Source organism: Salminus brasiliensis, chromosome 23 (assembly GCF_030463535.1).
Source record: "Salminus brasiliensis chromosome 23, fSalBra1.hap2, whole genome shotgun sequence".
Classification (NCBI taxonomy): domain Eukaryota; kingdom Metazoa; phylum Chordata; class Actinopteri; order Characiformes; family Bryconidae; genus Salminus; species Salminus brasiliensis.
Genome location: NC_132900.1, coordinates 6,868,468 through 6,895,000, shown reverse-complemented (window position 1 = coordinate 6,895,000; position 26,533 = coordinate 6,868,468). Strand labels below are relative to the sequence as shown.

The window sequence follows — 26,533 nt, the reverse complement described above, 5'->3', positions numbered from 1 at the left end:
CTTTTGCATTAACTAAAGCATTTTGGAAATCAGGTATTTTTACTCACTTGAAACTATTTTGACCAGGAGTGCCCAAACGTCTGCATGCCTCTGTACAATTTTGCTATCAGAAGCATACATGTATTTGCTCTATAAACAGTATGATTCTGTTTGACAATATAATACTTTACAGTAAGACCCAATTATTGTAATGTGGCATCACCATAATCTACTAAATTAGGTCAAATGTAGTAGCCTACAGTAAAATATTTCATGAGAAAAAATGTATGATACTACCAAAATAAATAACCCCCTAAATAATCTCCTAAATGAGGCCAGCTGTGATGGCCTACATAAAGAAATACTTAGAATTTGGGACATTTACAGCCCCATCATACTGTTTCATAGTATATTAGCACAAGGCCTTCCTACCAGGCCTTAGCTGAAACCTAATTTGAGCAATAGAAGTCTGTAGAAGGCACAAGCATCTGGAATTTCCTGTTGAGCTGATATTCATTTGCTGCTGTTCCATCTGTTCCCAAACGAAGACTGCAGAGACATCAAGAGAGAGACAAAGAGACATGCAGAGAGAGAGAGAGAGAGAGCGAGAGAGAGAGAGAGAGAGAGAGAGAGAGAGACTTACGTTAACCATAACGAGTTCCATCAAAAGGGGATATCTGGACCTGTTTTAGCTCTTTTAGCTCTTAGAAGATATGGACTTATGGACCAAGTGTTCAGAAATACACCATATGTCCAGATGTTTGTGGACACCCCTTCTTATGAATGCCTTTAGCTACTTTTAGTTTGCACCCCCATGCCTAGTGCCACGTGTGGGCTAGAGGGGTATAAAACCCCCCAGCATTGAGCTGTGGATCAGTGGAACTGTGCTCTCTGGAAGGATGGTTGGTGTTCCATCCAATACTTTTGGAGAGCTGGAGTTGGGGAGTTGACATCCTGACCTCAGTAACGCTTTTGTGCAGTGTTTTTGTGTCATCGTGACATCAGAAGGGTGCCAAACACCCATTCATTCCAATGGAGAGAAATACCCAAAACAAATAATAAGAAGTAGAATCATTGAGTAACAGTAGGAGTTGCACAACCAAGTCAATATCCAATAGTTTTTGTGTGAAATTGAAGTTGAACACGAATTCGCAACCACTATGAGAGCCTAAGGGTGGTCTACAAATGAACCTTATAGGATGTCCAAGCACTACACACCATTATGATGCTATTAGAACTCAAAAAACAACTAAATAATAAGATTTTTTTTGAATGGTCTCAAAATGTAGATGCCTGCCAAATGTTGGCCAGCCTTTTCAGTTTTAGGTTTTCAATGCAGTTGAGTTATAAGCACCCCAGGTTTGGGATGTGGAGCAGGGGTAAGGGAGGAGGGAGTTACTGTTTCAGCAAAATTTCCGTACAAAATAAGATAAGGAACAATGTAGCCTTTTTTCTGATTGTACTTTTATTTATCTTTATTTTTACACCATTACCATCTACTTATCTGTACAAACACACAGGCCATCAGTTTATCTGTTTAAAGAGATGGACACAGATGGTTACAGATAAATATTTCAGTAATGTTTGTTGGTACTGAATACATGCAGTGTCTTTCAGGAAAAAAAAGACAATTGGAAATAAATTCTAAAAGTGAAGAACATCTTCCTGAACAGATAACAAAACATACAGTCCCACACACACTCAGATACACACTCATGCACACATACGTACACACACACACGCTCACATACTCTTTGATTACTGATTTGACTTTTTTCCCATTGTATACACAAACAGTACAGCTTTGCACCAGACGTTTGAACAGCTAAAGCACCTGACAAACTTTGGAATAGAGGACAGGAATGATTTACTACACGCCCTCCCCAACCCACCCACCGACCAACTCCACCCACCCACCCACCGACCAACTCCACCCTACTATGTTTTTACATGCAGTCAAAAATAAAAACCTTATCATTTTAAACATATACTACACTATACTCTTCAGAAGATATGTACATTATAGCAACAACACAAATCACTCCTTAATCATATATGGGAAGAATGATATGATGGATAACACGGGGGAATTTGTTTGGGAAATTTAATTTGATTTATCCAAATAAGGCCATCACATACTGTATTATTATGGTGCTATGGATTTTACTGCTACGCCAGATTAATCATCCAAAAGGAACAGATTTGTATATTTACTATATTTACTGAGTAACTGCCATTACAAGGTCAAACGGCACAGTAGAACAAGACATTTGGTTCATCCGACATGAACACAAAAAATATATAAAAGACTCTTTAAAAAACTATAAAGCTGACAGATTTCCATCAAATAATGTTCATAAAAGATAAGTAATAAATAAGAAATTGTACATATTTTCAATTGAATGAAATAAAACTTTAAAAATAGAAGTGGAAATGTTTTTTTTTTTTTATAAAATAATCAAACAAAAAACAGTTATTCGTAGACTGGAATACTCTGTAATACACAGGTATAACCCATCACTCATACACACACACATATATACACACAGCCTGAATAGTTGCATGGCCAGAAAACCAATCTAACGTTTAACCCTTAAAGAAGAACATGGATGTCACTTTAGGGATGATTTAGCAAAGCTGAATTTGAGCGCCGTCCCCATAAGAACAACCCACACTTCTCTGATACAGTAGGAGTCAATATACAGTATGACTGACTGAAGCTATAATACAATTCCTATATATTAAAACTGAAAACACTAGATATGATGCAGAAAATTACACGTATAGATCTGCTTGACTTTAATCATTTATAAAGAAAAACTCATAAACCTAAAAACAGCAGCCCCTCTTTATATTACAGTTGATGTGGGTTTGTTGGAGTATTGATTGTTCCGTGACACAGTACTTGCACCACTGCCCTTTTTGTCATTTGTTATTTGATATGTTGAAAATGAAATATCGAACCCTGAAAGGTCATTATAGCGATTGCGTCCGGCGATGGCTGTGAGTTGGTAACGCTGGCCGAGTCACACCCACTGATATGTTGTATAACGTGAAGTAGCAGTTTCAGAGCTCAACCTGCACTAAAGTTATTTCATGGAAAAATGAACTCAACCCATTCGTGAGTTTGGTCTCATCATCGCTGTAGGAACACCTTGTAAACAGGCTCGTCATGTGACTAGTATCTGGATTGTGTCCTGATAAGATTTCAAACACATGTATTTACACTCGGATGTGTCTCCTGATAGTCAGACTGCTAGCAATTATTACTGGTGTTTGGGTTGTACTAGGAGGGGTTTACACTGCTATAACGTAGTTCAAATGCGTCTCGGCCCACCTCCTGAAGTGGTTTGAGTGATGGGATTTGTATCTGGTTTAAATGCGTTTAAATGGGTGAGTTTACACTTGCATTTTTCAGGCCTTATCCTGATATAATCCTGATACTCAAGACACATGACGTGACCAGAAATGAACGGGGTCTAAATCTCTATAACTGTTGTAATTTTACAGGAGTGGAAATAAACATTCCTATCTGTTAATGTAATTGGATGGATGGATGCCGCCTTCAAGTCATGTCAGAATATTGTATTTAAGAGATAAGCCAAAATGAACGCCCCCACCCCTGCACACACATAAAATCATATTTATTAAGTCATTCAGCAGCAACACAGGAAACTTGCAGGCTAAATCCTTTTTTATTGGCTGATTCTCATTAATCTGCCCATCTAATGCACATATTCTGCTCCTATTTTTGTTGCAGTAATGCCAAATGAACCTGCTCTCTTTTTTCTCAGGGCGTTCATGTTGTTAAGCTCCAAAGTCGTAAGTAGGAACTTCCAAAGAGGACCTGAAGGCACCATTATATTATGCCGAGTAATTCTGAACCATGTTCGCACAGTGTAAATGGCAGCAGATGTCTCCAAACGTTTAAAAAAAAAAAGAAAGAAAAACCTGACAGTGATGATAGACTAGCACATCTTCACGAGCAACGAAACAGATTAATACAGTGCGACAATCTGAGGGTGAAAAATTGGAACGCAGCAAAAACCCAGCACATAAAAAAGGTGCAGTAAAGCAGATTGTTCAATAAAGACGGACGTCCTCGCTGCTATGACTGAGAAGATGGTCACTTTTAGGCCATGGAATGATTGAAGAGCATTCTGGATCGTCCACACCATGCATTCCTTGAAGTCACACATGCATGTCATGGAAGTTCTTTGCTCGCGGCAGTTCTCACCTATTTGCTCTGATTTGGACACGTACAGAACTACTGGTGGACAAGGGGGAGCTTGGGAAGGGGTGGAAAATGAGCTGGCAGGTATTTTCTTTTTTCCCATTTTTTTCTGGTCTGGAAAAGTCAATAGTCTCTTTTTCCATGATGCTCGGCGGAGCAGGGGCTCTGCTGTGGGAGCTCATGGGCCGGCGTGGCTGCTTTAGTCGGAAAGACAGAGCGGCTCAGGCCTAACAGCACACCTCAACTCCTCTCACACTGCATAGAGTTTACTGAGGAGAAAGAGAGAGAGAAAAAGAGAGACATAGAGGGAGAGAGAGGTTAATAAACACTGTCAGAGGCTTGAAATAATTGTTGTCAGACAAGCATCTGCACTACCAGCATGACACCTACCATACACACACACACTAACACACACCAGGACTGTTGATTCATACTGAGGGGCAGTAGGATCACTCCTTTAGTTTACATTCTGCTGCCTGTAGTGGTCAATATGGCTACATCCACACAGCAGGTAAAGTGGCCCAAATCCGTTTTCTCTCTCTCTCTCTCTCTCTCTCTCTCTCTCTCTCTCTCTCTCTCTCACACACACACACACACATACACACACACACGCGCGCATAGAGGTGAAAATAACAACAGTGTGCCTCTGGCTTAAAAGCATGAACATGAGCGTGCCACGCCTCGTGACCAGTCTATGACATTCGTCCCCTGCGGTGCCCAGGGTGACCTCAACTACTGGTCACCCTGTCGGCCATCAGCTATTTCCTGTTGCTTCTGCTAATGAAACCACACCAGTGGTTTGATGCTAGCATCCACAGAGAGCAATCAGAGCTGTTAGCTTGTCTTTAGCCATGGCTACAGTCTGTACTTTATCCCTGGGTTTTTTCAAAGCTTGACAAATGTACGAGGGCGAGTGGGTACATCCAGATCACCACATGAATTAATGCTTAAAATTCTTGCTAATTACCTGCAATAATGCATTTTGTAATGTTAAATTAGCTGTGGTTAAACTAACACCATATAGTTGCATGCTTTTGCTATTACATCTAATCAGCATCACCGTAATATACGGCTAGCTGTATAGCCTACAGTAACAGTACCGCTTCCTATACTCTTGGTGACCTTTACACCCACTGAAACATAACTACCCTTGAAGCAAACATAGCAGTGGCACTGCTGTGACTGGGCCCAGTAGGCCTTGTTGTTATGACTGGTGATTAAATCAATGTCATAAATGGATCAATATCCCGGTTGATCCAACAACTGTAACTGGGAAGCACTGCGTTGCTTCCTACTGAGCCATTAACACACACTCACAAGGGGGCTTTTGAGTGGTGCAGCTGTCTAAACGTTGGCCGCATCATTGGGAGATTGCCAGGTTGCCACAGCCACCCATGCCCTGCGTTCCTTGAGAGCACTTTGTGTGAGACGGTGACACACAGTATATGTCCAAATGTTTGTGAATGCATTCAACTACATGCAACCATTGCTGACCCAAATGTGCAAATGCACACACACACACACACACACACACATGCATCTTGTCTACTTTCTGGAGCAGATAAGCATGTACTTATGGTATCATGCCTAATGCCAGGTGTGGGCTAGGGGCTGGAGGGGTATTAGCCAACAATTTTTTGCCAACTAAAGCCATAGTAGCCAAGGGGTCCAGGGGGTTTCTGGGCCAATAAAAACTAACATAACAGTAAAAAGTGGTTTCCTTGGTGTTGTTATGGTATCCCAGGTGGTTGCTAGAATGTTGCTAGTGCGACAAGATATATGCCCACAAATTTCCACCATACATTATACCCCCCCAAAAAATTGCAATGCGGAATCAAAAGCTGTATATAAGGACAGCATTCCTGATGAGACGGACCATTCTGGAGGAGTTAACGGAAGGAACATCCATAATATAAACAAAATATAAATATAAATCTAAGTTTGAAACGTTCTGACCGACGCATGGATAAGTATTTATATTTAAATGGTACAGCAAAACGACTGTAATGACTTCTAAGGGCTACGGACTGACTATCTGAACACATAAATGAATGAGTGCTTAAAAGAATGAATGAATGATATGAATGAAGAAATGCACATAGAAAAGAACACAGGCAGCCAGAGTGAAGTCTCCTTTAATGGGGATCCATAGTCATGGCATCTGGCAGGGTTTTGGGGAGGGTGGAGTGGTCAGAGTTGGGTTTGAGTCCCTCACTTACTGTCTCACTCTCCGCATCAGAGACTGGCTGAGACTCAGAGCCGTAGTGCAGGGGGGAATACACCCAGCTCCGCTCCTCTGGAGGCCGCTGCTAGACCACCAACACAACAGCAGGGGGCGCCAGACAGGCGCACACAGACAGACAGAGACGGCCACGAAGCACGGACAGCATGAGAGAGAGGGAAAGATAGAGAGACAGAGAGAGAGAAGGACAGAGGGAGCAGAAGCATGAGGTGGTTTGAATCAGTGTTCATTTAAGAACCCTTACTGGAACCGGAATATGCAGTGACATCATGCACTGTTCCTTACACTGGAAAAGCAGGAGTACTAATCCACTGACTGGAGACATTAACATTACATGAGTTTTGCTCATGGCTCTGTATACAACACAGTGCATGATGGGTATTAGGTGTCTCTAATGACATTGTTTGCACACTAGCTGCTGAGGTGCATTCTGGGTGCACTGGACATACCTCCGAACTTGTCTCGTCATTCTGATGTTGGCGTAAAGCACATATTAGGAACTCTGGGTTCTGAGGACATCTTTGTTTATTACAGGCTTCATTTCCCACCTGCTCAGATGAAGTTCTGGCATTACGTTCTAGCAAATATGGGCATGACGCCAACTACAGAATGACAGTGGTCTCCTATAACGTCTCCACTAAGTGTTCAGACTCCACTACAGAAGGACTTCCAAAACATGGCACTATGCTACAGCATCAGACATAGCCTTTCTCAGCACCACCATAAAGGCACCAGAAAGACCAGTAGTGGAAGCAAAAGGACCACACTAAAAACTGACAAACATCTAGTTCAACTTGTAGCTCCCTGTTCTACTTCATATTTATCTTCAACATAGGCAACTACAGCTACAGGGAAGGAACTGTCTACAGTAGCTACATGTACACCTAACAATTTTTCATTAAAGCCCCAGGGAACCTGAATCTGTGACTGAGTGTGTGGTGTAGCAGGCAGTAAGTCTTAGGCAGAGGGCTGTCTATCAAGCCTGCTTATTAGAATATTAGGCCACAGCCACACACATTTAAAGCTGTATTTTATCATTTATCATTTCTATCTGGTTTCTTTATTTAAATGTCACTTTCACTGTATTCCCCGAGACTTTCGCTCTGTTCACTTACAAAGTCACCGTGGCTTGGGATGGGTTTGCGTCGATGAGAAACTGGGGAGTACACCCAATATCTCCCTTCTGCATACTGGCAGCGCACACACACACAGCAAGGGATTGGAGATTTATAGGAAAGAGGTGACAGGGAGTGTTGATGGAACAGGAAATGGTGTGAGAGAGGGAACGAAAAAGAGAGAGAGAGAGAGAGAGAGAGAGAGAGAGAGACATTAACAGATGGTGTAGATGAAAGATGTAGACTAAAGCATTAAAAGCTTTAAAAGGACAATAAGGAAAGACGAAAATCCAACAGTGAAGATGCAAAATGAAAGCAGAAGCAGCCGCTTCCCAAATGAGAGAGGATGAAAGAGGAGCTGCTGCAAGAAATGAATAATAAACCAATGAAATGAACAAAATGATTATTACAGCCGAGCCTGAATGTGAAAATATGTACACAAACACACAAACCCAGTCACAAAGTAATCCAGTCATTTTTTTTGTCCTTCAAACATAGTCATTTTAAATGGTGCATGAAATAGTGCATGCTGTCACTATCACATCAACTCTGATGCTTCAGAAAGCAGACGCTTGTGCTGGCCAGCATCACACTAAAGTGATGTGGGGACAGAGAGAGAGAGAGAGAGAGAGAGAGAGAGAGAAAACCAATTGCCTATCCACTATCCAATTGTCTGTCCAATTGTGCTCTTTCGGTTTCTGCTGCTGATGGCAGGAAGCATGACCCATGATTCGAACCAGCCATCCTCAGGTCATAGTGGCAGCGCCTTCGTCAGAGCATCATTTATTATAATTTTTTTTTCGTTTGTTATCAATTGTGCTCTCAGGCTCCGACCACTAATGGCAAAGTGGCACGGCTTATTTACAAAATGTGACAAAGGTAGTATGTAAACACTAGCAGTCTCTAAACATATTACACTTGCTTATCCACACAGCCCATTTACGGAAAATGATGTCACAGAAAAAAAGAAAGGAAGCAGTTTATCAGTCTGGAATTTTACAGCGAGTTATGTTGTAGGAAAGTGTGTTCCTGGCGTCGGCACTGGCAGACTGTGCAGCCTGACAGCGGTGCACTGTCTGCTGATGAAAGACAGACAAACAAACACACACAGAGAGAAAGAGTGGAAGAGACAGATGGACAGACAGAAGGATGCAACTGGATCAGACACTGCAGTGAGTCACTCAGATGAAGTTGTGAAGGCAGAAAGTGGTGCTGTGCCACTCTTACACACACAAGCTCTCTTCCTCTATAGAGAGAAATAATGCATGCTGACACACACAAACACACACACACACACACACACACACACACACACACATACACACACACACACACGGCTTTACCTTTACAGTTCCACTATGTCATCCAGACTGCTTCTCTGTGGAACATTCAACTCAATATTATTCCCTCTACCCATAAAGCCTCACTGTTAAAGTGACAATAATAATAATAATAATGTCCCACAGATTTTCACTTTATCCCAAATGTGGTCAGTTAGCCCCTGACTGTGCAAATGTTCTATGTCCAAATGTTTGTGGACACCCCTTCTAATGAATGCATTCAGCTACTTTAAGTTGCACCCAATGCTGACCCAGATGTGCAAATACACACACACACAGCTTGAAGGACTCTAGTCCCTGCCAATAGAATTGGACTCTCTGGAGCAGATAAACCTATTGGCACTATGCCTAATGCCAGATGTAGGCTACAGGGGTGTAAAGCCCCCAGCGCTGAGCTATGAAACTGTGTTCTCTGGAATGATGGATGGCGTTTCATCCAATACTTTTGGGATGAGTTGGGGAGTTTGGCATTAGGTGGGGTGGAGATCGTCCAACATCCTGACCTCACTAACACTCTTTTCACTGAATTAATAAAATATTATTATTAATGAATAGGTGTCCAAATACTTTTCCATTTAGTGTATCTGCTTCTGTAGTTGTGCACTGGAGCTACAAAGCTAGTATAGCTAACAAGCAAAGCTAGTATAGCTAACAAACACTTCAGGTATTGACTCAAACCGTGACAAATTAGAGGCCACTGCTCTGTGGCATCCCGTTTTGGCACCTTTATATGTTTTACAAGCAAAAGTCTTAGCCCGCCCAGTGTTGCACACTTTCAGCCCAACTTACAAAGTAGATATCAGTGATTGGCACGACTTCCTCCTCCAGGGAACCCTGGCTGAAGGACTGCGACAGCGGCCTCCTTGGCTCCGGCTGTGCCCCGCTGGGCCTGGAGCCGGGTGGCGCAGGAGAGGGGGTTTCTGCTTCTGGTGCTTTTGGCCTGGGGACCGCCGCTGCTGCCTGGAAACATGTTTCCACGGCAACTGCCTCCAGAGGGACAGCTGCTGGTGGCAATGCAGACTGAGGGACATCTGCTGTTTGTGGAGGGAGAGGCATCTCTGGGACAACATCATCTAGGATCTCGGTCTCGCGGATTTCAACCACAGGCTCCTCCGGCTCACTGAGGTACACACACACACACACACACACACACACACACACACACACACACAGATAGAGAGCAGACAAGTAGTGTTACTGTTGTTATTTTGATACACTATCAAATAATGTAACTATCTAAGGATGTAATTAATTACTCAATTAATAATTATTTACATATTGAATAACATTTACATTCAAATTACATATCAAGAGGCTTGAGTCCGACTCAAGACTTTTTTGGAATATTTGATGTCAAACAGTGAGGGATAAATTTGTACATAACGTAATTTATTATTTATTAAAAAAAATATATTACACACAACCATAATTTTTCTTTACATTAAAATCTTTATAAAACATCTCATCTTCCACCCACAAATCCAATTATGGTATCAATTGATTGTTCAGAATTTCACTAATTGGACAGAATTCAATTAACTATTAGTGAGTGATCCCTAAATATTATATTACCATATTGCATTGTCCAGAAAATCTCCTTCTATTCATTTCATTTAGTAGAAAACAATAGATTTAGAGGTGGGTGATATGGTGAAAATAAATCACAATATTTGTTTTTTCTTTTCAGGTTTAATAAGTCAGTCGGAACAAAAAGACCCAATATGTTTAGCATACTTTGAAAAATGCTGTTTAAAATTAAGGACGATCATTTTATGCAATGTTTGCTACATTTACTTCATGTACTTGGGAATTTCCCCACTGCGGGACTAATAAAGGACTATCTTATCTTATCTTATGTAACTGCAACAAATCCAGTTATTGCTTCCTCTGTGACACAAAATCAACAGCAGGAAGGAAAACAACATTCTATGTAAGCAACTATTAGTGTGGAGCTAAGATATTAGCTTGTGGCTAGCATGTTATTATAAGAATATAGTACTTTTAGTATTATGCTTTAGTATTCTGCTATTTCTAGAACTTCTAGAAGTGTTTGTCAGATTTAGTGAGGCTTACAGTAAGATTTCAGTTTAAAATTTTTTGTACAGATGCTCAGTAAAAAGCAGTGTAAACCCATAATGGAATCACAGCAACACAGAGCATCTACTAAGCGAGTTAAGGAAATGAAAGCGTACACTTCTCCCAGGTCTGTGTGTTAACAGCAGGTGAGATGGCTTAGAGCAGTCAACACAGACAGATGGCAGATCAGGCTTTCAGCACCAGAGTTTGCAGTAAAGCCCTCAGGACCATATGCTTGTGTTTCAGTCCCATTTACTGAAGCACTAAGAGGGTGGATTACCTAATTTAAGAATAGGTGATGTTTTAACTTTATTGAAGACACTGATTTAGCGTAACAGCAGGTCATAAAGTGTCAGGAATTACATGAGCAAGTCTATTTGAGATTACTTCACAACCTAAAGCAGTTTGAGGCTTTGCAGCTCCAGTGTAGCACTGAGTCCAGGCTGCTTGACTACATTAGGTGTAAAGAAAAGGCCTTTAAGACCATGCTAGATGAGTGGTCATCTCATGATTTGGGTTTAATTTAATCAGTACCCAGAGAGAAAGGTTGAAAAGGAACACTGCATTATGGGAGCACTGCATTATGGCAATAGGATGTATGTGTTTACCTGCTCTGTGGATGAGGCCGGGCGTGCAAGACTGCAGGTTCTTTCTTCTCCTCTACAACTCTCACTCTCTCTACCTCCTCCTCTTCCCTCTCTCTTCTCACATCCACCTGCACTGTGATTGTCTGCTGGTCCTCCTCGTGGACATCAACCACCCTAAAGGACCATGATACACACATACACACACAATGTTAATGTGCACACTTCAGGTCAATTCCTGAAAGAACAAAAGGACAATATCAGTTTGGTTTCAAAAGAACAAGTTATAGAGAAACTTAACTGACCTTCCATCACTGTCTTTCAGACTTGGGGTTTGCCTTCTGAAGGAGAGCAGACAAACAGGAGACAAAAGACAACAGCAGAGTGAGGGAAAGGTGTTTTACTGCGATTACCTGCCCTTCCTGTCAGTTTTCAATGAGCAATATCTGCCGAATAAAGGGCTGGAGAGCATTTATCCCCATCTAATGCTTTGTCACTTGAGACAGGCAGTCACTACAGGAAGTCAGCAAAACACAAAATTTACCAAAATTTCCCTTTCCCCCAAATATAGTTAACCCTTTAAACCCTGAATGCCTGTATATGGTCCTATACCTCATATTTTCATGCCCTCAGACCACAGTTCCTAAATCATTTAAAGCTGTTATTAGATAACTTTTTAGTTGAATGTACAATACTGGTGGCAGAGGGGAGAATAGTGTGTGTGAGTGTATGTGTGTTTACCTGTATCGGGGATGCTCTGTGGTGTCAGAGGGGGACCGCTCAGGGATGGATATGGACGTGTTGGACGACAGCGTGGTGGCGATTGAGGCTGTAGTGGCCTCCTCAAATGATGGAGGGGTGCAGGGATGCAGGCCTGATTGAGAGAAAGTGAAAGATAGACAGAAAGACAGACATATAAACAGACAGATAGATAGACAGACAGACAGACAGACAACCCGACAGACAGATGAGGAAGAAATCTTACTAAACGTATTACTTTGAGTGTGTTGACTATAGAAAGAACTGCAGCTGTTATATATGGGTGTCCTCATTGCACTCACCATCGTTCTCCAGCACAGGGAAGCTGCGGGCTCCTCTCAGGTCGTATATGTTCTGGTCTCTCTCTGAGGGCAGCTGGCTGGCTGACCACGCTGCCCCAGGCCCAGCGTGTTTGGCCACAGTCAGAGCCACACGGCCTTTTTTGGAAGGAGAGGATTTCAGAGCTGGAGAGCAAGACAGAGAGGGGAACAAGATTAGAGGAAGTAAAGCAGCACTTATATCTTCAGATACATCAACATATTTAGTATATTACAGGGATTAGCACTGCTGAAGGGTTAAACAGATCTAAAGCTGTTCCTCTAAGCACAGTTCTGCAGTACATAACATCATATGTCTTTCTGGCTTAAATGGAGGATGTACAATGTGTGAAACTGTGTGAAGTTCTTACAAGAGCTCTTCTTGAACACCGTGGAACTCATGAACTTGAAGAATCTGTCAGCGTAGAAGTTTGGCCTGTGCACTGACACTGTGTCCTACAGTAAGAGAAGAGACAGGAGGTGAAGAGGACAAGAGAAGAGGAAAGAGAAGAGACGTAAAGAGAAGATCAGAAGAGGAAAGAGAAGAGACGTAAAGAGAAGATCAGACGAGAAGAAAAGAGACGTGAAGAGAAAAGAAGAGAAGAGAAACAAAGAGAAGAGATGTGAAGAGAAGAAGAGAAGCAGAGAGAAGAGAAAAGAAGAGAAGAGGAGCGGACAGAAGAGAAGCAGAGACAAAAAGAAAGGAGAAGAGAGCAGAAGAGAGGAGAAGCAGAGACAAGAGATGAAAAGAGAAGAGAGGAGAAGAGAATATAAGAGAAGAGAGAAGGAGAGAGGACAAGCAGAGAGAGGAGAAGCAGAGAGAAGAAGAGTGGAGAAGCAGAGAGAAAGAGAGGAGAAGCAGAGAGAAGAAGAGAGGAGAAGCAGAGAGAAGAAGAGTGGAGAAGCAGAGAGAAAGAGAGGAGAAGCAGAGAGAAGAAGAGTGGAGAAGCAGAGAGAAAGAGAGGAGAAGCAGAGAGAAAGAGAGGAGAAGCAGAGAGAAAGAGAGGAGAAGCAGAGAGAAGAAGAGTGGAGAAGCAGAGAGAAAGAGAGGAGAAGCAGAGAGAAGAAGAGTGGAGAAGCAGAGAGAAAGAGAGGAGAAGCAGAGAGAAGAAGAGAGGAGAAGCAGAGAGAAAGAGAGGAGAAGCAGAGAGAAGAAGAGAGGAGAAGCAGAGAGAAGAAGAGTGGAGAAGCAGAGCGAAAGAGTGGAGAAGCAGAGAGAAAGAGAGGAGAAGCAGAGAGAAGAAGAGAGGAAAAGCAGAGAGAAGAAGAGAGGAAAAGCAGAGAGAAGAAGAGAGGAGAAGCAGAGAGAAAGAGAGGAAAAGCAGAGAGAAGAAGAGTGGAGAAGCAGAGAGAAGAAGAGAGGAAAAAAGACAAAATAAAAGAAGAGAAAAGAGAAGAGACATAAAGAGGAGACAGAAGGAAAGAGAAGAGCAGAGAAGAGATTGTCAATGGAAAGAAACACTCAACCCCTAACAAGGTCACGGGGATGGTATCTCTAGACCTTCAGACTCTGGAGGGAAACCAGAGCCAGTAGATCCGTATCTAAAGTCCTCCTGTGCTCCCGATCAACCACTACAGCTCCACATCACCCCATACACTCCAGCTTCTCACACTCATTCATACATACATGAGCCTGGAGAGTGAGATTACTCGGCAGGGCGCGGTGCCATACAGATGGTGCCCTGCTTTTAATAATTCACCCACTGACAGAAGACTGACAGCAAGCGGTCAGCGATGCTAACCTGATGACAGCTAGTGTACAGTAACTACTGCGCTGTACTGCACTGTAGTGGATTACAGCGGCTGCTGGACTGTAGCACAGACATAAATGTTAGCGCCTTAACTGGTTACCTGTTAGTGATTGATTACATGATTGATCACAGGGCTATTGACAAATCTGCATTACAGCTTGAAGTGAGGGTTTGACCAAAAATCTAATGCACATAATTTTACAATATCACAATCTCACTTATGTATTTATAATGTATTTGATCAGCTAAGACATGAAGTGTCTGAAGCTTTTTATATTTTGCCCTGGAGCCATGAGACTAATGTAGCTAACAATTAATGAAGGTTTATAAGCACGGTAGAAAATTCAAGTTCTCTGCTGTCTAATCCATTGCTCTAACTGTCCAATTACTATTGGTGATTTCCCATCACTATGTGTTTTGGCATCCTCATATGGATGTTGTTGTTAAGTATTTTCCTAATTTTCCTATTTTGTTTTATGTTGACGTATAAAGACATTTGTCAGACACTTAGGATTTAGATAACAGACAGCAGGAAGCTACAGTGTGGATGTTTTGGGCTCTAAACCAGCTTATTTTCACACTTACGCCATCATGGACTAGCGCCTTCCATGTGTGCTCCAGCTTCTTAATGAGTCTGCAAGAGAAACAGACACGAGCTTACTGAGCTGCAGCTGGCAAAGATACACACTTGCAGAAATGCAGAGTCAGGACGAGATGGTGCGTTTTCCCACTTACAGCTTTCTTTTACAGAGATTATGTAAGAGTGCCTCTTACACATGACATAACACCAAGCACCACAGGGCAGCTTATGAGCGCCAAGCCCACTCATACTAGATTAGGCCATATAATTGCGGGAGGGAACTTGCAGCTTGGCTAGCACTGTGTACATGCTGGTGTGATGGATTTTGGGTCTGCATTTATAGAAATATGACAGATACACAGTGTGTGCTCATTATTTCAGCATTTATAGAGAAGTAGAGAGTCATTAATGTTGCTTTGATAGATGATGTATACGTAATGACAGTCAGTGCTTTTAACTAGAGGATCAAAGTACTAATATTGCAAAGGCTACACTACACTGGATACCTTAAATCTGTGGGTGTAGGATTTACTGAGCCTTGTTAAATAGGCTATTAATGCTGTACCTGTAGGACTGCAGGATGTCTATGATGCCAACAAAGAGCAAAAGCCTCTCTCCTTTCCCACTGACTGCAGGGATTCCCCCCATTCTGCAAAGAGAGAGACAGAGAGACAGAGAGGGAGACGTTATCTATTATATAAAGTGCATTTACAGCCATCAAACCATTCTGTTAGTCTATTCTTTACCTGTTTATTAGATCAATGTTCTATTAATCTCCATCAGTGAGACAACAAAACCCCTTAATGCCTTTTCAGATGCATCTATGCTGGACTGTTTGAAATGCCCTATTATATTATATTATTTGTTCACATGAAGGACAGAATGTGAGGGAAACCATAAAAACAGAGGGCAAACTGGGTGAACAGTCTGTTATTAGTAGTAGTAGTCGACAAGTTGGATGCAATAGAAATGGGCAGGAGTGGAAATCTGAGTGTCTTGACCTGAGGAACGAATCAGTATGGTCAGACAACTGGGTCAAGGGGTCAAAACTGGGTTTTATTTCACATTGCGGAAATAACCTGGGATGTGTGTGCCATTGACCTGAGAGATGTTCTGGAAAAAGAAGTCTGATTCAGCAAGTTACAGGACTTAAACTATCTGCTGATGCCAGTTACCACAGGACACATTTCGGGGGTTTTGTTAAATGAGTGCTTTTGGAGGCGCAGAGCCTACCAACATAACAACAACACATTAGGTAAGTGGTCATAATGTTCTGGCTTTTTAGTATATTAATAGATATAAATATACTAAATGTATACATACATACATAAGGTTTTAGCACGACAGCGACAATATAATATATAAACAAATGAGGAAGTGTGCATGTGTGTGTGTGTGTGCGTGTGCTCACGTGTCTTCTGTGTCGATGGAGTCTCCGCAGGCTGCTCCCCCTTGGATGGACTCCATGGCTGTGGAGTAGAGCGCTCTCTGAGCCGCAGGCTTCTTCTCATCGCTGCTCTGACAGCCCTCCGTCTGCTGTTCACGCTCAGCCTGGTCCAGGTTATGCACACCCAGCAACAAACTGTAGTCCATGATCTTAAAGCTTTCCAACACCTACACACACACACAGTGTTCACCATTATGCACCTTCAACAGCATGTATTCAGAATTGTATCATAAGCACACACACACACTCTTTTTTTATGCCTTCGAAAACAGACTGACCAAGCAATCTCTCTGCAGCGTCTTGACCAAAGCACTAAAAGTGTCCGTGTCCAGCAGCAGTCCATCAGGCACTTCCTGCAGGAAGTCCAGGTCTTTAAAGGTGGGCCTGGACTTCTCCCGCTCTTTCTTGGATGCCCGGCGCTTGTAAGTGGAGCCCTTCAGGTCGAACTTCAGATGCATGCGGAAAACCCGAGGCAGGACGTTATTCATCACCAAAATCCGGATATTCTTCCCTCCGGACTGAATACAGTACAGACCAAAGAACTTGGGCAGCAACGTCCGAGGATTCTGATTCAGATTCTGAAAATGAAAGACGAGGAGAAGAGAAGGTGAGATGGTTGAGAAAAGCTGGACGCATTTTCATGCTTTTTCCATCAGGACCATGGAGTTGTACTAAAATCATCATCGTTTCTTTGCTGCTGTTCCTTTTATTTTCCTAAGTGTTGGTCAATCAAGAAGGGAAATGACATAAGAGATGTATTATAAGATAGTAAGAGATAATCTGTATTAAGAGATGTTCTTTTTGCATAACTATGTCCATAGCATAATGCTATGGGATGTTGGGTTTTCAAGTTCCACGTAGCAATGCCCCCACAAGTCCTACTCAGAAGATCAGAAGAGCGTCAAAAAAGCAGTGGAATTATACAGTTTATTAGCACTTCTATCTATTTGTGTCTCATTAAATCAGTCACACACTCGAAGTCTCTATCTGTCTATCGTGTTTCCATGGTCTCTGGATGCACAAAATACTGTAGAATGCATATTACTAACTGGTATCACTAACAGTGCTAATCTGGGACAAGCTATGCACTCCTGCTGTATAGTCTAAATGACAATAAAGTTCACTTTGACTTTAACTAACAGTGCTACACTGGGTCTTGCGTGTCCTGCTATCTTTATGTTGTGACGCTGTAAATGTCCCCACTACGGGACTAATAAAGATCCAAAACACTGGTAAAGAATCTGTAGTCTTGAACTAACTGTTTTGAAATATTGTAGTTATCGGAATGCGGTCAACTTGACATCCGACTTCTGAGGTAAATGGAAAGCAGCAGAAGTCCCGCCCCCCTCTCTGTCCTCTCTGTCTGATAGGCTGCATTCATATGCCACTGCCACTGATGGTGGGTTACACAACAGACAGCAAACAAGAGACCTTGGAAGGAGACTGAGGGGTGTATCAGTGATACAGTTTGAAAAGTTTGATGCATTCACTATCTGATATGTAATATTTTAATATTTTTTTATATTAATTTTTCAACATTTTGATTTTAAAGCAATACATTAACATTTTTATTACATCATATTAATGTGTACATCATCACTGTCACGAAAAAGCCTTGTATCTACATTCTTGTTGTTTTCTTTTGTTACTTTTTACCATAATATGAATCTGGCAGCTGTTATTCACATTGTGTCCAAGTTTAATAAGGAATGGACCAATAGAAATGCTCCAAAATGGAACAAATGTTCCATATGTTTTCAATTCAAGTTTTTTTTCTTTTGTAAAGTTGCCATTTTGGATTAAGGTTTTTGCGTGACAGTGAAGATAATAATATTTAATAATATAATCCAGTGTTCATGTCACTGAAATTACTGGTACTGTTGGCAGCAACAGTGTGTTTTAAATGAAGATGATACTTTGGACTCAATATTCAATAAAAATAAATAAGAATATTAGCATGGAATAAATAGAACGTACTGTTACATTTTTGGGTATATTCATTTCTCTCTTTGGAGTCTTAAAAGTAATTCTGTTAGCTGTAAGTCTGTCTACAAACGCTGAGCACTTGTTTTCACTTCTCTTTGGCCCTACAGTACTGCAACACACACAGCTCACACTCAGTTAACTCAGTTAACACAGTGCGCCACCAAGGCCACTCTGATCCCTCATTATGAAGTGGTGGAAAAACTCCAGGATGGAAGAGTGTGTTGAATTATGAGGCAGACTCTCACACTGACTCATTTGCACCACCGCCCACTCCACGCTATTCACTTCAAACATTCTACACCCACTTAATTAGACACAGTCTGGCCACTGTCGGAGGAGCCGAGACCAGAAGACAAACAGCTGAGGGTAGACTATTACAGGGCTTATGACACGGCTGACACATTAAATGATGGATTTTGAACTGAGCGCGGAAGACCCTGAGATGACAGATAGACGACACCACCACGAATGTCCTGATCACACAATCACACACATTAACAACTGCTAACAGTGGGACCACAAAAACACAAGGATTTCAAATTTGTATAACTGTAACCCTTAAAGATTGATTTAAAAAGGCCCTTTTAGACAGGAAAACAACAATAGCACTGTTATATCACGACTGTTAGGCCAAATTTGAGTAAAGAAACAACAAAAGATAATGCTATAATAATGCTAGTATCTGCTAGCGCATGAATTGTAGTGTTTCTTATAATAAATTAGCTAACCATGAGGTACATTAGGATTTGTGATCTGTTCTGATCTGTAGATTTAACAGGGATATTTTGAATAATTTTAAATAATTTAAAAACATTTTATTATGGTGCTCATGCTTTTCCCCTAGCGACCAATGTGTCTCTGGATTCCTTACAGTTCTGTGTTTTCTATTTCTACTTAACACAGAACTACACACAGCAGAATGACTCATACCTAGGGTGAGCGTAAATTCTGGGAGTCTGTTAATGAGTTTTGTTGATTGGATCACATTCAGATTTTAGTAGTTTGTATAAAAAAACAGGTCTAAACACCCTCAGGACGACCGGATCTTTCAGGCCACATTCAGAGTTGGTCACTGACAGATCTCATTCACAGTTAACATAAGTATGAGCAGAGAGCGTTTTCTGTGATTGGATTCTGTCAGGCAAGCTTAAATACGTCTCTAATAATAACAACAATTATTGCGTATCTTATTGTCTGTCGCATTTTCTGATAGAGCCGCTACAGGAATGTGAAAACCATGTATTGTTCCAGTAGCAGAACCCCCACTGTTCCTCTAAAGAGTTCACAGTCTCCTGGAGCAGAACAGTTTGGATGAGAAACCGATGCCATTCACACTGTGAGCGTAAACAGAATTTGGTTAAGTACAAAAAACAGGTGTAAACAAGCTCTAAAATTGAGCATTTAGAGGGTGTGATTGCATTCAGAGTGCCATTTGGATCAAAAAAGGCTTATTATTTTTCTCATTTGAGACCAAGTGGCTCCCGCTGTATTCCGTGAATTGAGCCAAACAGGAGTTGGTAGTGAACTACTCACCATGTAGTATCCAGGAAGTAGTTTCTGCAGAAACTCCGCCTCTTTGTGCTGGACAGTTTTGATGATGAACTCGTCGTCCCGGGTGACGTAGAAGATGGAGCCGCTAGCCCCGGGGTTGGAAAGCTCGATCAGCGGCTCATTGCACAGAGAATACTGCAGTGAGAGAGAGAGAGCGAGAGAGAGAGAGAGAGAGAGAGAGAGAGAGAGAGAGATAAAACACACAACACAGTTGATCTTTCTTAACATATATTCATCTATTCAGTCCTTCATTAAAGTAAATTAGGTGCTGATGGAACTGAGTTCACAGAGTCAGGAACCAAACCTGTGTTCTCCTCACTGTGTTCTTCTAACCAACACCTCAATAACTTCACTGGCCAACAGCACATTCTGACCACTGACTTTATTCTTACATAGTGTGATTTACAGGTATCTGTAGTGTTAAACAACTGTTGAAGTATAAGTCTTTTACCCAGTCCTGCTTATGTCCACCCTTCCCTCTACACACACACACCAGGAAGTGAGTTTTCATCAGGAACGGGGTACCTGTCATTCTCAATGCAGGATTTAACAGGGACAGTATTAGTGTGGTAATCCCCTTCTGGCCCAGGTGCAATGTGTGCGGGATTATAGCACAGGCATGTGCATACAACACACACACAACCACAAATACACACACACACACACTGCATTGACATGACAAACCTTTAGACGACCTATAACATTTCCAAAAGAGCTCCACCCTGCTTTACTCTGCTTTATCCCCATTTAGATTCTACAGCCTCTAAGATCATTATTATAGATCTGTCCATAAAGGACATCTTCATTCCCCTCAGCTCTGCGCTGTGCTATAAAAGTACAGGAAACAGCTTCCAGGATCAGACATTTTCCTGCCTATAATAGTCTCAGTCCGCATCTCTCCAATAGCAAAATTGATTCTGCAGCAGTGCTTTTAGGGCTGCGGCCCTGGAACAAAAAACTTGACACTTGTAGACCTGGGCCTTGGCATTGTGCAGGAGATCGAACCACATAATTGGCTCAATGCCAATTAGTTATATATATATATATATTTTAATTTATTTTATATATATATATATATATATATATATATATATATATATATATATATATACATACATATATATATATATATATATAATAACAATAAATTAAATAAAAGAAGTACAATTCTTGGACGTTTTTAATCTTTTAATAAAATGTTGTTTGACATATCTATATATGTTGTTTGAAATGTATTATTATTATTTATTAAAATAAATTATGTTTTTACTAATTTAATGCAAGTGAATCAGCACATTCAGATCAATGCATTTTTACACCCCAATCCCACAGCTGTGTGAGTTTTTCCTGCCTTAACACCCTTGATCTGAGCCATCAGATAAACTCCAGCCTTGACTGAGTGGCTGCAGCTGTGCAGTGCAGGGTTGAATGCAGACCCGCATGCTGAACACTGCAGATAGTGCAGCCTCAATTAACCTCACTGATCATGGCACTGATCACTGCACTGTTACTGATTATTTATATCACATTAGATAAAACTTGGTCAGCAGATTGGCTCTGTCCGCCTGATACTGCTGCTAGGGCTAGGTTTAATATTATAACAGGTACAAGACTGCTGCATGTGAGCTCACTGATATCTTCCATTTATACAGTGGGAGTCAATAAGGTTAAAACTTTAACTCCTTGCATTAACCATATGATAATGTGTTTGGCTAATTTTAACTGCTGATAAACCTCTGACACAGCTGCTGTTGCTGTAGGGATTTTAGCTAAATTGATCTGGGACTGAAAGTCTCTGGCCAAGATGAACCGCAGCCAATAAAAGCCCTGCTTTACCTCACACTGGACTACACAACTACATACTGAAATCCTAATAGAATGGACAATACGGCCAGATGCAGTATCTCAGTAAAGAGAGACACCAAACCACTATGAGGAAGAAAGAATCCCAAATCACACACACTGCTCCCTATGTAGTGTATTAAACAAGTCACAACATTACAGATTCTGCATTATTTATGTATCTGTAATAGAACAGTGCTCACATTTATTGATAGATGGAAATCTAGGGCTATCTATATGCAGACGTTGTACTTTTATGACTTGTAGTTTACTACAAGTTTTGCCATTTGCGTTAAAGCACACGACAGGCACTGGATATGGGGACGGAGCCTCAAACAGATTAGCTAGCATACTTGCTTTGTAAACCAAGTTTGCCAAGCATGTTTATGTCTGGGCTGCTGTGATCTATATTTACCCTAAAAATAATACACATTAAAAACAATGCCCATACAGGCACAGAAATTATGATTTTGGCCCAAATCCCAACCTAAAATGATGCATTACTAACACTGACTCATTCAGTGTGCTTCTCTGCAGACGCTACACCTTTGCCAGAGGAATGACTCAGGCCCCCTATCTCCGCCCAGATGGCAGAGCAGTGTGGACATCTTCCATCAGCCCTCACATACACACACAACAATCTGCTCCGCATTCAGGAAATGTGGTACAATTACTGTTACTGTTGTTTTGAGGGTTTTTAATTTAAATATTTGTACCAGAGTATGGGTTTAGGCTACTCTACCCACCTCTGGGCCTACCCACAAATTTATAAGCCGCTTAGCCAAGAAACATTCTGATTTGGTCAGTAGAAGCTGTGTCTCACCAGGTAGTCATCGGGTCGGATCCCGAAGAGCTCTCTGAAGTAGCGGAACGCCACTGGGGCATAGGTTTTAAACCTGAAGTCTGGGTAGTGGTGCGCTGGAGTCAGATTACTGCCCTCACTGGGAAAGAGAAAACAAGAAACAGAGCATGCACGCAAGAGAGAGAAAGAGAGAGAGAGAGAGAGAGGGTGAGAGAGAGAGAGAGAGAGAGAGAGAGATAGTAAGAGTGTATTAGAGATTAGAAAGTTGGCTGATCTCTTCAGATCACTGATATAATTTTCAGAAATCGAAAACAACAGCACTTCTGTCCGTGAGTGTGTACCTAACACACACCCACACTCGCCCACACACACATTCACATGTACCTTGGAAAGAAGATGCTCTCCACCACGTAGAAATCCTGCATGAGCACATCCCTTTCAGGCTTGGAGCTCAGGTTGCCCACCGTGTAGCCGATGCCCAGCTGGATGGCACCTTTCAGGGCGGAGGAGGTTGTCTGGGGGGGTCAAACACAGACAAGGGGGTCAAGTTTCTGATGGCTTTAAACACTGCCAGATCCACACCCCACACCCCTGACCAACAACACGAGGTAATGTGCAATAGAGTAAATGTGACACTACTTTACAGAAATTCAGTTAATAGACAGTGAAGTACACACACTATATGTCCAAATGTTTGTGGACACTTCTTGCAATAAATGCATTCAGCTATTTTAAGCTGCACCCATCACTGACACAGATGTGCAAAGGCACACACAGCTTGTCTAGTCCTTGTAGATCAGATTTGACAATAGAATAGGAACACAATAATTGGAGCAGATAAACATGAACCTATTGACACCATGCCTAATGCCAGGCGTGGGCAAGAGGGGAATAAAGCCCCCTCAGCATTGAGCTGTGGAGCTGTGGAACTGTGTTCTTTGGAATGATGGTTGGTGCTCCATCCAATACCTCACTAACGGTCTTGTCGCTGAATGCAATTACATCCTCACAGCAATGCTCCTCCAAAATCTAGTATATATGTAATCTAGTATATATATATATATCTTTGGTTTCAGTAGAAACAATAAATGAGCAGGTGTCCCAATACTTTTGTCAATATAATGGATGGAGAGGGAAAAGATTGCTAAAGACAGAGACAGTGGACCTATGGGAATGATTGTGTGTGTAAGTGTGTGTGTACTTTTTTGTAGGTGGTCTCCCCTGATGCATCCACCCTCCTGTGGCCGATCTTCTTCTCAGGGCCAGAACCTAAATGGCAGGATGAGGAGGGCATCTGAGAGAGAGAGAGAGAGAGAGAGAGAGAGAGAGACTGTTCAAAATACAGATCACAAAGCAAATAGTAAAAATAGATAGATAAAATAGAGACTCTGACTGGTTCTGCCTCTGGATTTGACTCTCTGCTGTCCCGCCCCCAGTTAAAATAGAGACTCTGACTGGTTCTGCCTCCGAGTTTGAATCTCTGTTATTTCACTTGATGTAGATGAGTGTACATGCACACCAGAAGCACTTAAATACTGGACATTTGGCTGATAATGTGCGTATCGACAGCTTGTGAGAGGTCCCGGTAAGCCAAAGAGTAATTATAGTATTATATAGTAAATATAGAATAATTCTTACTGGATAAGAATTAAGAGTCTTACTGAATAGTGTTTCTGTCCTCTCGTTATGGTTAGCTTTTAGCCTTGCCCTCACTCACTTCCGCAGGTGTGTCTTTCTGTAGTCTTACCAGTAAAAAAAAATAAGCCAGTGCTTTTTTTTTCCTAATGTGTGTTTAGGGACACTATAGCAACTGCCTGTTAGCTTCCATTATAAGGGACGCTACAATGCAATGCAGCACGTTTCATTACAGGTGATTCCAATAAAACCATGTGAATTTGAGTCTGAATCATCAACACTCACCTCTGTGATGTAGGCCTTCTTAGCAGCAGTGTCTGAAACAAACAAACGAACACAGCACGTTCAGAGCCCATACACACACTATCCACAACCTGACCTACAATCAGTGTATATGGTTTAAACCTTGACGTAAAATCTGTTCAGGTGTGAAAGGAAAGCGCTGACTCAGAGGAAGTGATAAATACAGTAATTCAGCATCAGGAGCACTCAGCACGACTCACACAGCTCCTGCTGCCCGTGTGTGAGAGTGTGTGTGTGTGTGACTGAAAGACACACCAAGGACACTGTGCTGGTGCCTGCCTGCACCATGTTAGAGTTATCTATTTCAGCCTGGTTTTGTCTTTGCTGTGAGCCGACTGTGTAGCTGTTAGAATAGTAGGCCATGTTACTTCAGTACAGTGACCTTGAGTCTAAAAAAAGGTGTAATGTAATGTATATACATAAAATAACTATAATACATAGGCAATACTACAATTACTACTACTACTATTACTAAAAAAAACAAATTCATATTATAACAAATGGTTTATTGATAATGATAATAATACAATACATTTTTTTGCCTTCAATACAATCAGAGCACCTTAATGCTGAGTCCTGATCCATTACAGTCCGATCTGACAGTCCCATAATTTAGGTCAGAAATGCTGCCAATAGTGCAGTTCTATGTCTATCTAGAACATGCCCAAATAAGCTCATTCCCTCATATGCATGGGCCTATGCTGTAGTGTCATTATGCTGTTGGGAGGCATTCAACGTGCGATCAGTCCATTTCCTGTACACCTTCACTACGGCGGCTCTAAAACATCCCACTTAGTTAGTTTGTGATCCCCTCCGCCCACTGTCACAGTCATATCAGAATATTATGACCACCCCTGGTTTGGAATGAACTTGGCCCTGGGCGTCACAGGGTTTGCTGCATGTATAAATAAGCGAGCACACCAGTCAGCTGTACCAGCAGAGTGCAAAACGTCCGTCACGGGCAGAAGACGAGATCTGACTGATGTCCAAAAAGGCATGATAACAGGCTAGGGGTGGTAGCAACTCAGAAAGTGTTACCTTTGTGGGATGTTATAGAGCCATCATAGGGAAGATGTACCGAAAATGGATTTCTCCCCATGGGCCACTGATGTCAGAGGGGGACAACAACTTCAGCAAGTGGTATAGAGCAGTCAACGCCCCACTGTAGACCAGCTATCCTCTATAATGAACACCTTCCGTCACCTAACACAGTCCATGCCTCACTAGTGTCATCTGAGCCAAAGGTGGTTATTCCCATTATTCATGGGTGGTTCAAAACACATCTGTCATTGAATAATGTGACAAGGCTGAAGACTGCCTTGCACTTTGACCAAAATAGCAAACTTGTGCTGGATTACATGAAAACCTTGATTCATCCAACCACCCACAGAAACACTCTGAACTGTGGCTGATTGCTCAGAATAGAGGCGAAAACACTTGGATGGAGGACCCATTTGCCTGCCAGAGCCATTGTGGTGGTTTGTCTGAAGTCAGTCTGTACCCAGAAAGCATTGCAGCAAAACAAAACTTGCTAAGAAATGATTAGTCTGTAAGGCCTTCTGATCGTGTGTGTGTGTGTGTGTGTGTGTGTGTGTGTGTGTGTGTGTGTGTGTGTGTGTATTTTTGTTGCAGAGGCAGCCACAGCATTTCATGGACAAGCATGTGTTGGATAAGAGACAGAGGAAAAAAGAAGCTTAATTCACATCTGCTTTAGCTGATTTAAATATATGCTGACCAAACACAGCACACACACACACACACACACACACACACACTATCCCAGATACACTGAAATAGCTCTGTATTATAATTAGAAGGCTGAAATATGCAAATGAGAACCTCTAAGAAATGATAGTTTCTGTGATATCACAGGCTAAACAGAGCAACTGGGCCAAAGCAACAACTCCATGAACTCAGGGTTAGGTGCTAGGGCCAGTGCGATTGTTGTTCGGCCAATGAAATCAACTAATATTAACCAAAAAAACAGTAA

General features: G+C 41.8%; 1 protein-coding gene across 1 annotated transcript in view; it reads right to left on the bottom strand.

Moving 5' to 3' along the window:
• Positions 1 to 1,914: 1,914 nt before the first annotated feature.
• pip5k1cb (phosphatidylinositol-4-phosphate 5-kinase, type I, gamma b) overlaps positions 1,915 to 26,533 on the bottom strand; it is a 53,281-nt gene continuing 28,662 nt past the window's right edge. The window contains exons 2-17 of the mRNA XM_072669149.1: positions 24,526 to 24,557; positions 23,807 to 23,899; positions 22,990 to 23,120; positions 22,627 to 22,744; positions 19,944 to 20,096; positions 16,703 to 17,002; positions 16,389 to 16,591; positions 15,543 to 15,626; positions 14,983 to 15,031; positions 13,018 to 13,102; positions 12,632 to 12,793; positions 12,312 to 12,444; positions 11,876 to 11,911; positions 11,595 to 11,747; positions 9,700 to 10,030; positions 1,915 to 4,482 (exon numbers count right to left, since the gene is read on the bottom strand). Coding sequence (XP_072525250.1) covers positions 4,480 to 4,482; positions 9,700 to 10,030; positions 11,595 to 11,747; positions 11,876 to 11,911; positions 12,312 to 12,444; positions 12,632 to 12,793; positions 13,018 to 13,102; positions 14,983 to 15,031; positions 15,543 to 15,626; positions 16,389 to 16,591; positions 16,703 to 17,002; positions 19,944 to 20,096; positions 22,627 to 22,744; positions 22,990 to 23,120; positions 23,807 to 23,899; positions 24,526 to 24,557 — 2,066 coding nt within the window. The 3' untranslated portion in view covers positions 1,915 to 4,479. The remainder of the gene's footprint in view (positions 4,483 to 9,699; positions 10,031 to 11,594; positions 11,748 to 11,875; positions 11,912 to 12,311; positions 12,445 to 12,631; positions 12,794 to 13,017; positions 13,103 to 14,982; positions 15,032 to 15,542; positions 15,627 to 16,388; positions 16,592 to 16,702; positions 17,003 to 19,943; positions 20,097 to 22,626; positions 22,745 to 22,989; positions 23,121 to 23,806; positions 23,900 to 24,525; positions 24,558 to 26,533) is intronic.